This window comes from Paracoccidioides brasiliensis (assembly GCF_000150735.1).
Source record: "Paracoccidioides brasiliensis Pb18 unplaced genomic scaffold supercont2.3, whole genome shotgun sequence".
In the NCBI taxonomy this organism is placed as follows: Eukaryota; Fungi; Ascomycota; class Eurotiomycetes; order Onygenales; family Ajellomycetaceae; genus Paracoccidioides; species Paracoccidioides brasiliensis.
This window is the reverse complement of record NW_011371360.1, coordinates 11,675-27,200: the sequence shown is the minus strand read 5'-3', so window position 1 is coordinate 27,200 and position 15,526 is coordinate 11,675. Positions and strand designations below refer to the sequence as shown.

At 46.1% G+C, this 15,526-nt stretch overlaps 4 protein-coding genes across 4 annotated transcripts in view; 2 read left to right on the top strand and 2 right to left on the bottom strand.

The window, feature by feature from the left end:
• Nucleotides 1–985: 985 nt before the first annotated feature.
• PADG_02395 (uncharacterized protein) lies at nt 986–3,772 on the bottom strand (the record flags this gene model as incomplete). The annotated part of the gene is made up of 4 exons (XM_010759666.1): nt 986–1,671; nt 1,709–2,180; nt 2,281–3,125; nt 3,196–3,772. 4 exons carry the CDS (start codon nt 3,770–3,772, stop codon nt 986–988), a joined length of 2,580 nt encoding a protein of 859 aa, XP_010757968.1.
• Nucleotides 3,773–5,707: 1,935 nt separating this feature from the next.
• On the bottom strand, nt 5,708–6,813 carry PADG_02394 (uncharacterized protein; the record flags this gene model as incomplete). Its single annotated transcript, XM_010760135.1, has 2 exons — nt 5,708–6,186; nt 6,267–6,813. The coding sequence occupies 2 exons, from the start codon at nt 6,811–6,813 to the stop codon at nt 5,708–5,710; spliced, it is 1,026 nt and encodes a 341-aa protein (XP_010758437.1).
• A 755-nt stretch (nt 6,814–7,568) lies between these two features.
• On the top strand, nt 7,569–9,544 carry PADG_02393 (tRNA 1-methyladenosine methyltransferase subunit GCD10; the record flags this gene model as incomplete). The annotated part of the gene is made up of 2 exons (XM_010760134.1): nt 7,569–7,654; nt 7,798–9,544. The coding sequence occupies 2 exons, from the start codon at nt 7,569–7,571 to the stop codon at nt 9,542–9,544; spliced, it is 1,833 nt and encodes a 610-aa protein (XP_010758436.1).
• A 2,468-nt stretch (nt 9,545–12,012) lies between these two features.
• Nucleotides 12,013–15,526, top strand: part of PADG_11419 (uncharacterized protein) — a gene marked incomplete at both ends in the record, with an annotated part of 5,112 nt that continues 1,598 nt past the window's right edge. The window contains 2 exons of the mRNA XM_010760589.1: nt 12,013–12,895; nt 13,155–15,332. Coding sequence (XP_010758891.1) covers nt 12,013–12,895; nt 13,155–15,332 — 3,061 coding nt within the window. The remainder of the gene's footprint in view (nt 12,896–13,154; nt 15,333–15,526) is intronic.

Sequence of the window (15,526 nt, the reverse complement as noted above, 5' to 3'; positions counted from 1 at the left end):
GGGCTTCTCTCCAATAACAAGCAGGTTGTATGGGATAGCGTGTGAAACTGATGACCGTACTTCCTTTATTATCTCCCCTTGCAATACTGCTCATCTTGATTTTTATTTCTTTTGCTCCTAGATCCGTTTTTGCGGCACCTTCAGTTCATTTGCATTGAACATCAGACTGATCAAGTCGGTTTGAATGTTTGCCCTGTATGCCATCCATTACACTTGAGTCGTTTCGGAGTTAGACTACAGTTGTTACCATGAGTTAACATGCGAATACACTGAATTCCTATTTATGTTTTATAAATTTAACTATCAGCTTCTCTTCAACCTCATCTCTTCGGACACCAGTTTTCAGGCCCTAATTGCACAACTTTCCACCAACAGTCGGAGGATGTAGCGCAGGGCAAGCGAAAATGGCAGATGGTTGTTACTCTATATTTGAAGGTTATTAACGATATCAAGATGGCTTACGCAGATCCACAGCTAAATATTACATACTTACTGCGCGGAGCAATGCTAGTCTCTCATTGATTCATGAAGTTAAAGCCAAAAAACATGCCGATACTGAAAGGAGTTGTATATTTAACTCCCAGTGAACTAAAGCTGGTTAATGCACGCGTAACATACAAACAACAGACAGTAGGCCGCGCAGGAATCAAGGACCAAAAACACTGATTGCTGGACCAATAGCTGTCAAAGGCAAACAAGTCGCAAAGGCTAGACAACGTAGTAGCAAATATACAGGAATTAAGAGAATTCAATTTCTCGTAATGTCGCAATGCATAAATCCCGTCAAGACTTGGGGAATGGATAACTTTCAATAAGGAAATCGCACCCAGATCAGGGGGAAACCTTAGATAACAAACGGGAGGGGGGGAATTATCTAAAGACGTAAGTTAAAGCAAAGAATGCTCTGGGAACTGGAATTCACTCCAAGAACGCCATATATCTCCCGAAGATGAAGCTCGAATAGCTAGCTATCGGTTGCTCTTGATCACATAACCGTACAATCTTTGCTTCTATCCTTATCACGAGGTCGAGGTGGCAGAGAGGTAGATGATGCGGGAGCGTGTCTATTATTTCGAAAGGGACTAAAATTCCGTCCGAGATTTTGATTGAATCCATAGCTGGAAGATCTTGGCCCAACTATGCTTGGGTTGCTACCCTGTGAGTCACCACGTTGTAGGTGACCGGGAGGAGGATTATATCTTGGGCTGTTGGCGGCCTGCTCGTACGTTGGTGGTGGTGCGTCAATGCCAGGATCGACGGCAGGAGCACGAGGCGGTATAAGTGAACGAACCTCTTGAGTGCCCCTTCGGACGCGGCGACCCGTGGATGATGTTGATTGTTGATGACAAAAATTTGACCCACTATTCGAACGAGCGTCAGTGATTCCTTCAGATTGTAAAGATGTGGATCCAATATTGGACAGTAGCAGCGGTGTTGGATTTCGGGATCGGCGACTTGGATTTGTTCGCCGCTGTTCCTCCTCATCCTGAAACTGGAGGGCCAAAGCAAAAGCGTAGTCTGCGTCAGTTTGCTCTGTGTTCTCAGTCGGCTCTTCGACACTCCCGTTTACATTGTCTCCTAGAGTTGATCCTCCTGAAGTCACGGGACCTCCTTGCTTGGTGTTTTGTAGGGAGACCGGGGGCGAAAGATTTCCAACTGGCCTGAAATCCCCTGAAAAAAAGCCAGTGTTACAACCATTGACATCAACCCAGACTTTCCCACACAATTTCTGCATGGCTAGCGTACCCAGCATCTGTTACAAGGGTGAAAAGCTGGTATGACAACGGGTGCTTGAACAGCGTAGAGAAGTGGTCATTTCGGAAGAGAATTGAAATTGATCCAGGTTCAAGACATTTCTTTAAATGTTCCAAACCAAAAACACTCAATTGCGTAGCATTTTCGACATTGACAAAATGCTGTATTGTATCAATATCTTCAATCAACTTCTCCTCATCAGGATCTAGAGACCCCCCACGAAAGACACGATCTTCCAGCTCTTCTTTGCGAAAGTGTAGCAGCTGTATATCTTCATAGTTTTGAGCCACTCGCTTTAGTGCAGCAGCGGCGGCCGAAGATGGTCTTGCCAGCCAACCGTGAACTAACGGTACCTTAAAACTGCTATAGAGACGGATATCATTTGTCTCGAGGAAGGTACCTGGGGTATCACAGGGGTACTCTGTCTATTATATATTAGTTACAATCCCGGAACATAAAAGTTGAATAATAAAATCAAGGGTAAGAAGACAGGGAAGAGACGGAGTTGCATAGTTAAACACTTACCAGAACTAATTGAGGGTTGACGTTCATCCCTGTATGTAGCATAATAAGAAAAGAGCTGAGGGCTTCGGTATCTGGAAGCTGGTCTGCTCCATCGGTGTAGGATGTGAGTTCATCGAACAGGGCTTGCACCAGCAAACCCAGAGATATTTTTTCTCTAGACTGAAGTGCTTTTGTTATCGGTGACGGCGAATCAGCTTTGCTTCGCATTACGAACCCATTGACGAGAGCTAAGAGCGGACAAGGCCCGTTCTCATTCTGCACTAGCATTGGCGATTTACGCAAGGCGGTCCTCCCGTCTGTCCAGTTAACCAGTCGGATGTCATAAGTCTCAGCTAATTTGTCTTGGGGCACCGAAGGGAATTGACCAGATCCAGTGGTCCCTGACAGAGTGGGAGACGCTGGTATGGTCGAGTTGGGGACCGTTGAGGGGACTGGTGAGCCCAGATTATCAGGCCTGGATAAGTAGATACCTGGCAACGATTCAGGTTCATCGTCCAACAGACTTTTTATAGGCTTTTCTGGATCATCCTTTGTAACTGTCTGGATAAGTTCTGTAGATTTGGGGGTTTCCTGAATGTTTAGATCTGCAGGCTTCAAACTTTGGGCCAAAACGTCGATTTTGTCAGATTGAGGGTATGAAACTAAGGGTTGGTTTACTACAGACCTAGTATCAGAAGTGACTGCGTCGTTTCTTTTTTCCTCGGACGAGCAAGATGTTTCTGCCTCGAGCGACACAGTTTTATCTTCAAGCCCGCAACTACTGTCTCGAAGCCTTGGAGGTGATAATTGTGAAAATTCCATATCTAGGCCATGTGGACTAGGCGACTGGGCGACGGAATTCCCTGCTGGAGCGGAGAATATTAGAAGAGGAGGGGGGAATATGGAAGAAATGCGGGGTTTTTTGAAACAACCTACCACATTGGTTATGATCCAAATTGTTTGTTTGTGAAAAATCGAATGGGTCTAGAACAGGTATAGGGTATTTCAATGCGCCATTATTGGTCTGTCTGGCTCTCATTAAGGGGTTATTTGACTGAAACCGACCAGTGCTGGAGGAAGGGAGTCCATCATCAAAAGAAGAGCCAACTGAGGTCTCACTTCTAGAAGCAATAGCAGAAGCACCGCCACGCACTCCCTCATACTGCCCATGAGGTGAATTTCGGATCTGCGTCTCGTTCTCAGATCTGCCGTGCCCTTCCGACGGCAGCAGGAAATCTGACTCACCAACGCGAGAGGAAGGTGACATTTTCCTGGTAGCTGGGCGATATGCCAGTTCTTGCACCCAGGTGTTGGGCATATCATCGGACGCCACATTAGAACTCGGCACAGGGCTTTGGTTCAACGCAACAGCACTGGGCAGCTTTGGCACAGAGGGGTTGGAGTGAGTTGTGGCAGAGGCAACAGGTGGAGAGTGTAAGGGCATGTGCGATGATAAGGTATTCCAACCCTCCGGGGTATCTGTATCCTGCGATGGCTCTTTACTCAAACCCATGACCATATATCTATTATCACTTTATGGTGGGGCTTTTCAGAGAGATTCGCCTCACTCCAGCTCATGGCCCTCTTGTCGAGCTAGTGTCGAGCAAGTTGTAGAAATAAACCTCAATCGCAACCCAAACTGGTGTAATAGCAATATCTATCCCTATCACACTGATCCTCTTCTCCCTCCATAGATCACCATCCGATCACACTATATATTTCTGCCTTAACCGAGAGTAATCACTGATGTGTAACGTGGGAGGAGGAGGGCGGGACGCGGGGTGTCTCTGGAATTATTAATCTTGATAATCGGTCAGGAAGAGTTTATTATTTGGGCGAGAGGTTCAAGAGAGAAAGAAATAGATCTTCTTTTAAGAAATCATACCCCAGCAGCGTATACAGAGCAGACTGCGATCAAATCCACCATTTCATTGATCTGTCGAGTGAGGTTTGATAGTTGGGTTAGTTGGTAATAGTCCGTGAAACAAGTTGTTAGTTGAAGCTGTTGGGATGACTAGGGTTAGTTAACTAAAGTTAACTTGAGCCAGCCATTTCATTCCAACAAGCGAGTCGGGCCACAACAGGCGAGTCAGCCAAAACATCCTCCAAACTCTCCAATCAAGCAAGCCACACTTCAAACCACAAGAATGCCACCAATTCGGCAATAAAAATCTAAAAACCTCTGTAGATATAGAGGGCAGACTTGAGCTTGCAATTATTGCTCTTAAAAATCAAGAAATAACTTCAATTCATGAGGCTGCTCACTTATATAAGATATCTCACTCTACTTTATAATAAGACTGTCTTAAATGGCAAGTCTTCAAGGACTATTAATTTACATGCAAATTCCACTAAATCAACTAATAACCCAGAATGAAGAGAAAAGACTTGTTTATAACTAGTTAACCTAATGAGTACTGACCTTAACTAACAAGCAATACCTTCATAATCATCAGCATTTATACTCATTTATGCAGGATGTACTATGAGTCGACTTCACTAAAAGGCTTGGCCCAACTTGCCATGTTGACCTGACCTTCATCCTAGCCAGAACAGATCTCCCACGATACACTGTAAATCATTTACCAACTCTGTCATGGCTCAAACTAGAGTCATGATGATATAAAGACAAAAGCTTCAATTCATCTATCTAACTAGGCAGCTGCGATGAGAATACTAAAACTGGGGATTAGAATGTGGGAATGAACAATATGTAGGTTGGTTGAGGATCAAGAGCGGATCAACCTGAGCAAACTGAATATGGTTGGTGGGTCGGAGCGGATCAACATTAATCCATATTACAAGCAGCTGGCTGCGCGTAAACAGAAAGTACTAAATTATTTATCATATTTCATATATTCTTAATTCGAGAAGTATTCATAAATATGATTTGTTGAACTAGAGATTCTTCTTCTGTAGTGAAGTGAGAATACTTTAGTGTGAATGAACTAAGTGTCAAAAGAAAGCGTGAGAAGCACTATAACTAATATTGTAAGAGAGTAGAAGAATATACACTTGGATGAAAATCTGAGCTACTCGTCATTCTTCTCTAGTTCAGAAACAATCTCTGATGTCTGGAGTATCCGATTACGGCAGTTAGATTTGATGCTCGTAGAGTTACAGAGATGCACTGAGTAGTCCCAGTTACCATTAAATGAAGATCTATGCGGCGGAAATATATATACTAACTGTCATCAGCTGCTGGAAGTCAGAAATTCGTTGTTATTTATCATAGCAGTCGGCCTCCCATCAACTTCCAAGGAAGGAGCCCCAACAGCTTCAGCCCACCACGAGCAATAAATGTACGCCATTCCGATTTCGGGGGTGGGTGGGTGGTTGGTAGTCCCAGTGTCTCCACCCAACCCCGCGGTCTTCCTCCTCCCTAATGGCATCTGTATTCATATACTTCGGGTACAAATATGAGGCAAAGGAAATATTGGGAATATGATCAATCACCTTCCAGATGGGAAGGTATCGTGCTCGGATAGGCGGCATTGAACCTTTCAGCTTCATGATCATTGAGCTCTTCCGATCCGTAAAGCACTTCGCACACTCCACCAACCGGTATATCCATCACGGCGTCTGTTCCTTCACTCCAAATATACTTCCATTCCAGTTTTCTCTTCTGGGACCCCATGGTTTGTGCCGTAGCAGCATGGGGATTCATTTTCTCTGAACCACCGGGGCGTCTCCTGCCTTTACTATCGATAACTGCAATGTTTGCCACGTCGTCAACGATGTTTTCGATACTACTCATAGGCAGAGTAAGGTAGCCGGTATTATAAGAGGACAATGCAACGTAAATGTAAATTATAGTGGTCACGAGGAAAGATGGAATCGCAAGTGACCACCAGCGATTAGGATAGTAATAAATCCCTAGCTGGTGAAGGAATGGCGAGGGGAGATATGACCACAGCAGATATATAACTGCCGAAGGCTGTGTCAGCAAGAGCCCAGAGAGTTAATGAGCAAGAAGGAGCATGCGGGGGTTGAGAAAAAGGGTATACCGAAAGCCAGCGACGAAGCAAGATAAAGTACAAATCCGTAGTACTCATACGTAGGCACCTTAGGACTGGCACGCGGTACTGCAATTGCGGTACGTGCAGACCGCGCTACTGCAGCCTCTGTATCATTCGGGGTCTCAGCGTCAGAGCTATCCGGGGTTGTAGGACGCGATGTGGTAGTAGAAAAGGATGGTCGTAGAAGAGATGTTAGAGAGGGAGAAGGTGGCAGCGGAGTAGGCGGGCGATTGTAGAAGGGAGGAGCAAATGCGTTGGGGCCATGGATGGAAGAATTGGACGGAAATAACGATGATCGCATTGCGATCTCGCTGTCTAGCAAAGCAGCATCTTCCAAGTCTTCTAGACTAGAGGTCGATGGGGACGAAGAGCGCCTTTCTGAGTAGTGGGAGTGGAAATCCGTGTCGTCTTCCAGTTCATATTGGGCATCATCGGCCAAGTTTCTCGGAACAAAGTCTTCATTTAGGTACTGAAGCCCCTTAGGCTGGCCCGTCGAACCAAAGGATAAATTGCCATGTCCCCCATCGATAGGCATGATCCTTGGAAGTGTGTGCACTGGAAGCTAGCAGTAAATAGCATGTGCTCCGTAGGATTTTTTTCCAATGAGCGCAACCTACCAAGAGATCCCAATTCCAACTAAACTTACTGTCGTCAGTCACGAGGAGTACCTGTATGGAGGCTCTATTCGCCGTTATCGCCTTTTCAGCTGAAGATATTCGTACATTGGGTGGGAAAGAAATATATATATAGGTACATATGATTTATCAGGTCCATGCATTCATATTCAGGCATGACATACAACTAACCTGTTTAGTTAGTTAATGTCAATGTCACGGTGCTTGCGCTAGCTAACCCTAAACGGCATGTTTGCTGTGTTTACCGTATTCGCCTGACTGATGCGTCATGGCAGTCGGATTATCATATTATCCGTGTCCCTTTAATTTCCCTCCCGGGTATACGTATATCGGGTTATTTAGCTGTCCTGTACAGTACAAGTACAGTACCAGGTAAAAGTATCTGCCAACCTCAAACAGGTACCGTAATTTACGAATGAAATACAAGAAAAAAATACTCTTCAACTGTCGCGCAGCCAACAACTAAACATATTCAGCGCGATGTCATAGATATCTTCACTACTTTTCAAAGTTTACACACAAATCACACCACACACATCTGCCAGGAAAGGCAAACTGGAACCAAGATAGAAACTTGCTCGCAACAGCCTCCTTCAAGTAGTCATTACACCAAGCAGCTAGGAAGTCGACCCTGGCTTCTCGTTGTGTCCCTCATATGCATTCAAGGGTCCTGCCCCACGCCTATGTTGGCTTGGGGTTGCCCTCAGATACTATCAAGATCCAGCAGATAGTCCCGAATACGTATGTTTTAACTAGTCTTCATGCAATTGTTATTTTTGTTTTTGGCTTTTCTTGATCCTCAAACTCCGCCATTGTTATTGCCTTAAAAACCCCTTAAATTCTCCCCTTGCATCATCTTTATATAGACTAACACAATTGTCTAGAATTATATCATTGGGGAAATACGGTTCTTTCCAGGCCAACCAAATCATCGGGCGACCTTATCATCTCACATTCGAGATTCTTGATCACCCAGATACAGACGATAACCATGCACTCCGCATTGTGCCTGCCGCAGAGCTACACACCGAATCGCTATTGGCAGATGGCTCTCTGCCTGGAGAAGGTGAGGATTTTGAGGGGAGTCAGGAACCCGATGGCACTGACCCTAGCTCCATGCGCACCAATCGGGAGACTGTGGACGACAACTCCAGTCAGTTAATGACAATGGATGAGATTGAGGTGTTGAAGAAAGGTACAACCGGAGCCGGCAGGGAAATCATCAACAAGCTGTTGGAATCTCATTCTGGCCTGGATCAAAAAACAGAGTTTTCGCTGGCCAAATACACCCTGAGGAAGAGGAAAAAGTATCTCAAGCGATTTTCAGTCCTCCCGCTAGATGTCCCTCTTCTCACCAACTGGATGTTAAAACAGAAAGATGCTGCTAAAATCATGGAACTAAGGGACGAGATTGTTGGGCTTATAGGATGTTGGGCAAATGTCCATAATGGCGGCGATGCATTTATAACGACAGACTCCGCCAAGCTGCGTCCAGCTGGTCGCTGGCTGGTAGTCGATGACACAGGAGGCCTGATTGTGGCGGCCATGGCAGAACGGATGGGAATCCTCTACCCTCCTGAGGCTGGAACAGGAAACTTCGCAGCCGGAGTTGATTCACGAGCTGAAACCGGGAAATATAAAGGTTCTACATCCCAGCCATGTGGGCCCTCAAGTCCAGATGGCTCTGTACCGCCTGTCAACTGTCCACCTGGACAGGCTGACATCTCTTCTTCGTCGTCACCTTCTTCTTCTCCTCGTCATCGACGACGTACGCTAGGGATGTCCTCCACCAACACTACCCTCACAATGATCCACGCCAACGCTCAGCCTAACCTGTCGCTTCTAAAGTATTTTTCGTTTGATGCTAGCGACCCATCTCCCTCTCACCCCCTCCACACCAACCTCAAGACATTATCCTGGCTGCAGCTTCTTGAGCCGCATTCAGACCCCGTATACAACAATGAGCCTCCGGTTGTGTCGGATGCAACCCTCTTAAGTTGGAAACCCAATAAACGGGGCATGTACTATCGCAAGCGCCGGCGGTGGGCCAGAGTGCGCAACGTCGTTGGCGAAACCCGTTCAGGAGGATTTGACGGTCTGATAGTTGCCAGTTTGATGGATCCCACCTCTATATTGAAACATACGGTACCGCTATTATCCGGCTCAGCACCTGTAGTAGTATATGCCCCTCATATTGAACCGTTATTGAGACTCGCGGATTTTTACTCCACAGCGCGACGAACCGCTTATATGAACCTAAAGCGTGAGGCTTGGCAACGGAATCAATGTCTTGGATCCACAGCATCACAAAATGGAAACCCTCGCAGTGCCGGATTTTATGAAGGATGTGAAATAGACACGGGGGATGCCGAGAAGCCCTCTGCGGGTATCAACGAAGCCGATTTTCCAGTTGACCCGACGCTTCTCCTAGCACCGACAATTCAAACGTCACGAGTGAGGTTGTGGCAAGTGCTTCCAGGTCGGACACATCCGCTCATGACTGGCCGGGGAGGTGCAGAAGGATATGTTTTCCACGCCATCCGGGCTTTGCCAGCATTAGGGAAAGTCGAAGCACGGGGCCATCAAGGGCGGAAGAAGAGGAGAACAGAAATGGGGACGCCGGACGATTGAGACAACTGAGATATGGTGGCTAACCCAAGTGCAAGGCAGTAGGGTGTAGGAAAGATCAAAATAGACATCATTATATAATTATTTTATATATAATAAAAAGAATTGAAGAAGCTAAAAAAAAAAAAAAAAATTAAATATATATATATATAAAAATCATATTTTTACTTGAATTTTTCTATTTTAATGAAAAATAATAATAAAGTTTATTTTTCACAATTTTTTAATATTATAAACAATGTTTTTAATTTATTTCATTTTTCAATTAAAAATAAATTTATTAATGAATTAACTAAATTATTATTATATTTTTTATTAACTATTAATATATTATGAAACGGCGTGCGTTATCTACTAACTAGTTAGGCTTGACCAGGCGTCGTTCTACTGGGTAATGGCAACTGCCCTACGGAGACTGCCTAATCAACGGCCTGGCAACCGTCTAACCTAGCGAATTGTGTCGAGAAATGCGCTAAGTAATGGCGTCAAAATCAGGCGCTCTCACTGACCGCACCCAGTTTTACAGACTTTGATAGGGGTAGTTATTCCATCTAGGAATAGCATCCCCTGATGGGGATGGGAAACGGAGAGCTGCGGGTTGTCATCTTGAATGGATGGCACCTGCGCTCCCTGGGAACTGTTGATTGATCCATCGGTCATTGCTAACGACCCTCTCCCAGTAACTCGCAGTTTGTATCACCCGTAAAAACTGTAACAATATACATCCATGCATATGGGAGTAGAGAGTGAAGTTACTAGGACCTGGGGGAAGGGGGAATGTGATTTGCAGATTGGTTGTTGGGTTGTTGGAGAGCTTCTCAGGGGCCAGAGCAGCGAGGGAAGAAATAGCCATAGCGTTCGTTGTTCGGATTAGGACTTGACGCCTATTTCGCAGAGGGGTTGGGTTGCCAGCCTGTTCAGGCGGTTGTGACTGGCTATCCACCCAGCAATAATTTAGCCTAATAGCTGCCTGATGTTCCCATAGGTAGCGTTATATGCAAGTCACCAATGTAGTACCCCCATGTATCAAAGCCAATGAATGAATGAATGCGCTCGGTAAATCAAATAATATATATATACGGAGCAACTCCAGAGTAAGTTAACCTACTCTATATAGATGACCATATTTATTTACATTTGAAGCTAAAGAAGTATTCTCCTTGCATATAAATATTTATCTAACGTCCATAAGTTCTCCTCTCTCCTCTAGTCGGTTGATGTTGGCCAGAACCACAGACAGGGCCAATCATAATAAAAGGGCCAATAATTGTCCTAACCCCACATGCAGCCAATCCTTTTTAGCTGGCTTGCGGGGATGGATCTTTGAACCTGAACTTTGAACGGATCCCCCACAACTCACGGACCAACAACACATTGAGATCCATGGAATGAGATGGAGGTTCTTTTCCCCCCAGCCGAGTTACCGACTGGCTTGGAGCTGAGGGAGCTTTTGGATTAGTTACTACGGATTTATAGACAGTACTCGTGCCTACAATACCTACAATCGGGAGGCAGCATCAACTATTCGAGCTAGTATCGAATGTTCGTATGTCAGTAACGTCACCTAGTATTTATTTTATGCGAAGTACTCATGAGGTAGAAGAGTTTCTCCACAGCTGCCTGTGGTTTCTGCCTTGCAGGTAGCTAGCCGCTTGGACCTGATTTTCACCCGCTGGGAGACACTGCATTGACTCAAGGCAGCCGTTAGGATAAGTTGGACTCATAGCAGTGATAACTATAGTTAGAGATTGGAGGCAGCGAAATATCCAGAAATATGAATAGAAGTCGAAATGGAGAATTCAACCCACCCCGTCCGTCAATGCCAACTCTGTAGATATCTTCACTCAGTAACTTAACAGTTTATTCCATTTGTATTTGTTGGTTTACCCTCTTCCCGCTGTGACTGACAGTGCAGTTGCCAGAAAGTGAGGCTGGCGCAGTTGAAGTTCCGCGGCCAATCAATTGCGCTGCAAATCTCGGTGTACTGTGTTTTGTCAACCTCATCCTCAACCTCAAATCTCTTCATCTCTTCATCTCTTCATCTGCTCATCTCCTCATCTCCTCATCTCTTCATTTCTCCATCTCTTCGTCTCTTCCCTTCTTACATTACCCCCTACTATACTACCCCTTGCTATTATTTGTTATCATTCCTGTTATCATTCCACTTGGTCATCTCTTGCTCTAATCTGCATTCTTGTCATATCACCCCTGGGCTTCTTCGATCTGTCTGTCTATCTACCCAGTTAGATATCTAGTTCCTAAAATAGTTTACAGGCTTTCCCTTTCTTGTCGTTTGCTCTCTCATTCTCTCTCGTATTTATCATATCCTTTCTCCTCCCTCTGCCTTGATATATAGAGCTAACCTGTTGACCTCTCACTCCTCCTCTCCCTAGAGCTGGTCTCTCGTTGAGACCGCCCTCCCCTTCTCGCCAACCTCTTTCTGACACTTGCTCGGTGCCAAAGCACAAGCAATGGATGTTGTCTTCGAGTCCCCCGTCAATGTAGAACGTCCGGTTGCTCCAGCTCTTCCCCACTCTTCCTCTTCGCCAGAGCATCCCCGATCTCGTTCTCCATTTTCCTCACAATCCGTCATGCCTCCCTCATCTGCTTTCCAGTTCAACCCCTTTTCCACTCATACTCCAACCGCTCCTGACCGACTGTCACAAGTTCCAGACGTCGAGGGCCCACTCCAAGACTTGGTAAACTCCTCTGCTTCTCCTCGACCTCATCCTGCTGCTACTGCTGCTGCTGTCACTTCTTTCACTTCTTCCCCTAACCCTCTTCCTCCTCAACTGGACCCGCAGCCGTCCTTAGAAGAGGACGCCATGGATACTGCCCCAGATAATACGCAATTACAGCCTGAGGAAGTCTCTTCAAATTCTACCCCTTCAGGAAGAAGTGCTGGAATTGACCCTGCCAGACCCGCCGCTTCAGTCATGGAGATGGATATGGAAATGGAAACAGAACAAAACACAAACTCAACCATCAACACTCTACCAACTGAAGGAGGACCTCCTGAAACTCCAACTACCACTGAAACTGGACCTCTAAATTTCCCTGAACGAACTACGATTGGTGTTCCCGCCATGGAGAATAATTCTCCAGAACCTCCTTCACAAGGCGCACCACCCTCAGAAGGACCTCTATCACAGGAGCTTTCGTCGCCGGAATCCCCTGACCCTCAAGCTGAACAGAACAGTTCGCCGGATGGTTCTCAGGGTAATTCCCAACAACCATCTGTTGAAGAGGAAGAACCCGCTGATTGGGCCGACATTGAGGAAGACACTTCCGCTCCTGATGAGGCTGAGTTGAAGGAGATCGAGTCTGGCGATGCGGACTACAGTGCCTTGGATTGTACGTCTTATAAATATTAACCATTTCAAAATGACAAGTTCGCACCATGTTTTGTTCTCCCTCTCTCTCACTCACACACACACACACACACACACACACACACACACACACACACACACACACACACACACACACACACACACACACACACACACACACACACACACACACACACACACACACACACATACACACACACTCTCTCTCTCATGCGCGCATTCGATGACTGACATGTTCAAATTGCTTTCTTCAATTATAGATGATTACTGGGAAAAGACTTTCTACAGAGAACTCGATGACCCCGAATATAAACCTGCAGAGAAAGCTCGCTTGACCTGGATATTCAAAGGTGTACGGGGTACCAAGGAAAACCCAAATCGCGCTACCATAATGAGATCCCCAGCCGCATATATCGGGGGTGTTTACTGGACGATCAAGTTTTTTCCTAGAGGTAATAACACTGGTTCCCTAAGTATATATCTCGAGACCTCATCAACACCTCCGCAACCAGACAGAGTTGTCCCGGAGACCGAATTCAAGGTTTTCAGAGGGCCACCAAATGCCGTACTTAGCGATTTGGTTCCGGAGGTTGACATTACTATCCCCGCTACTGCAAACTCGAGCAAGTTGTCAAGCACCCAATCTTTCACGTCTCAAGGGAATGAGAAGCAAGACCCTGCTATTGAAGGTGACAGCGAACCAGCTCCCACAGAAGAGCGAGAAGGCGAACAGAAAATTGAATCCCCGTCATCTTCTGTTGCGCCCCGAGATTGGAGGGTGTCTGCCCAAATTGGCGTTATTCTATACAACCCTAATGAACCCCGAACTGCTTGGATGCAGTCTTCGTGCCACCAATTTAATTCCCATAACGTGGATTGGGGCTGGACGACCTTCCATGGCCCTTGGGACCGGATTCATCAACGACAACGGGGCCAGAGGCAAGCTCTTCTGCGGGATGACACTCTTGCCTTTGATGCGTATATTCGTGTTTTTGACGACCCAACGCAGTCGTTGTGGTGGCATTCGAGTGATAGTGAGCCAGTCTGGGACAGTTTAAGCCTGACTGGCTACCGCCCAATGGGGGATTCGGTCGTCAAGTATAGCTTTGAGGTTGCTGGTTTGGTGTCATGGCTCTTGCTAGCCCCTTTCCGCGAAGCTATACAGAGTGTTGACGTTCTAGAACATTTCACTACCCCGGGCGTCAAACCGAGACCTTTGTGTGAATCTCTGCAAAAGCTTCTATGGGCTTTGCGAAGCGACTATCATCCACATCTTCATGTTGATACCGACTTTGTCACTCGGACTCTGCGAAATCTGGAAGAATTCTCTAGGGATGTGATGGAATTTTGGGAGAGGCTTCGTCGTTCCCTCGAACTAGAACTTGTTGGCACCGATGCTCTCGAAAAATTGTCCAAAATTTTTGATGGCCAGAACGTGAGTCGTACGATTACCGACACCACTTCCGCTGAAGAAACAGCACCCAGTGTCAATTGTTTCCACGGAGATTTCAACAACTCGAGAATCAGAATTCCAGCGCAAAGTTCAGACAACATTGAATCAGGCTTGAAACGATATTTTAGTGGTAAACCTGGAAAGTGGTCGCTTCCAGCGGTTCTCCACGTTGAGCTGGCGCGCCAGATATTCGACCGGGCTAGTCACCATTGGAATCTTATTTCTCGTCGCGTTGGCCTAGATGAAGAACTAGACCTGTCTGGTATTGTCGCCAAATCTCGCGTCGGGAGATACAGCCTTTATGGTTTTGTGGTCCACAAAGGCAAACGGTCTTCGGGGCAATTCTACAGCATCCTCCGTCCTGGTGGGCCGGGAACACGCTGGCTGGCCTTCGAAGATGCGAGCGACAACAAGATTGAGTGTCTTACGAGGAAGGCTGCGATCGATGCCCATGAAGGTGTCCTCTCTGAAGATGCAAGAAGTCATTATGATAGATCTGGGCGTGACGTTGCAGTTGTTGTGATGTATGTTCGAAATGATGTTTTACCTCAATTCTTGACTGGAAAAATTGAGCCATGGAAGATGGCAGAGCCTCTCAGGCACTATTTTCACCACGGAGAGCTTCCATTCATCTCTTCTTCTCCAATTTCCATCGAGATATATTCCCTCGAAGATGTCTCTGTGGTAAATAATAGCTTATTTGATGCTCATGATCTGATGGCCACTGCCAGGTCTGCAGGCGGATTCCGCCATCTAACCCTGCCAGCTAATACGACGTTTGAAGCCGTAAGAAAAAAGTTGGCCTTGTGGTATTGGAAAGATGAACAGGAGAAGAAACCTGAGCATATTCGCATGTGGCAGATTGATCGTCCAAAATCAGGATTCATTCCCAGCTTACTCCTAAGGAACCTCCCAGCCTTGAATTTTCCGCTGTCATATTTTAATCTGAATGTTTTGCGCCTGTGGGTGCATATCTTGTCTGAAGGTGGGTTAAATTCTGAGCTAAAGCCCTGAGCGGAGTTTTTTAATCGTGGACTTCTCTCTGCTGCAGATGATCAAAAGCTTTTTGCCATCCCAACTTCTCCACCATCTCAAAAACCCTTCGACTAGGAAGACATTTCTGAGGAGGCTGTAGAACCGCAAATGGCCCAAGAACACCCCACGGATCAAAATTCGTGG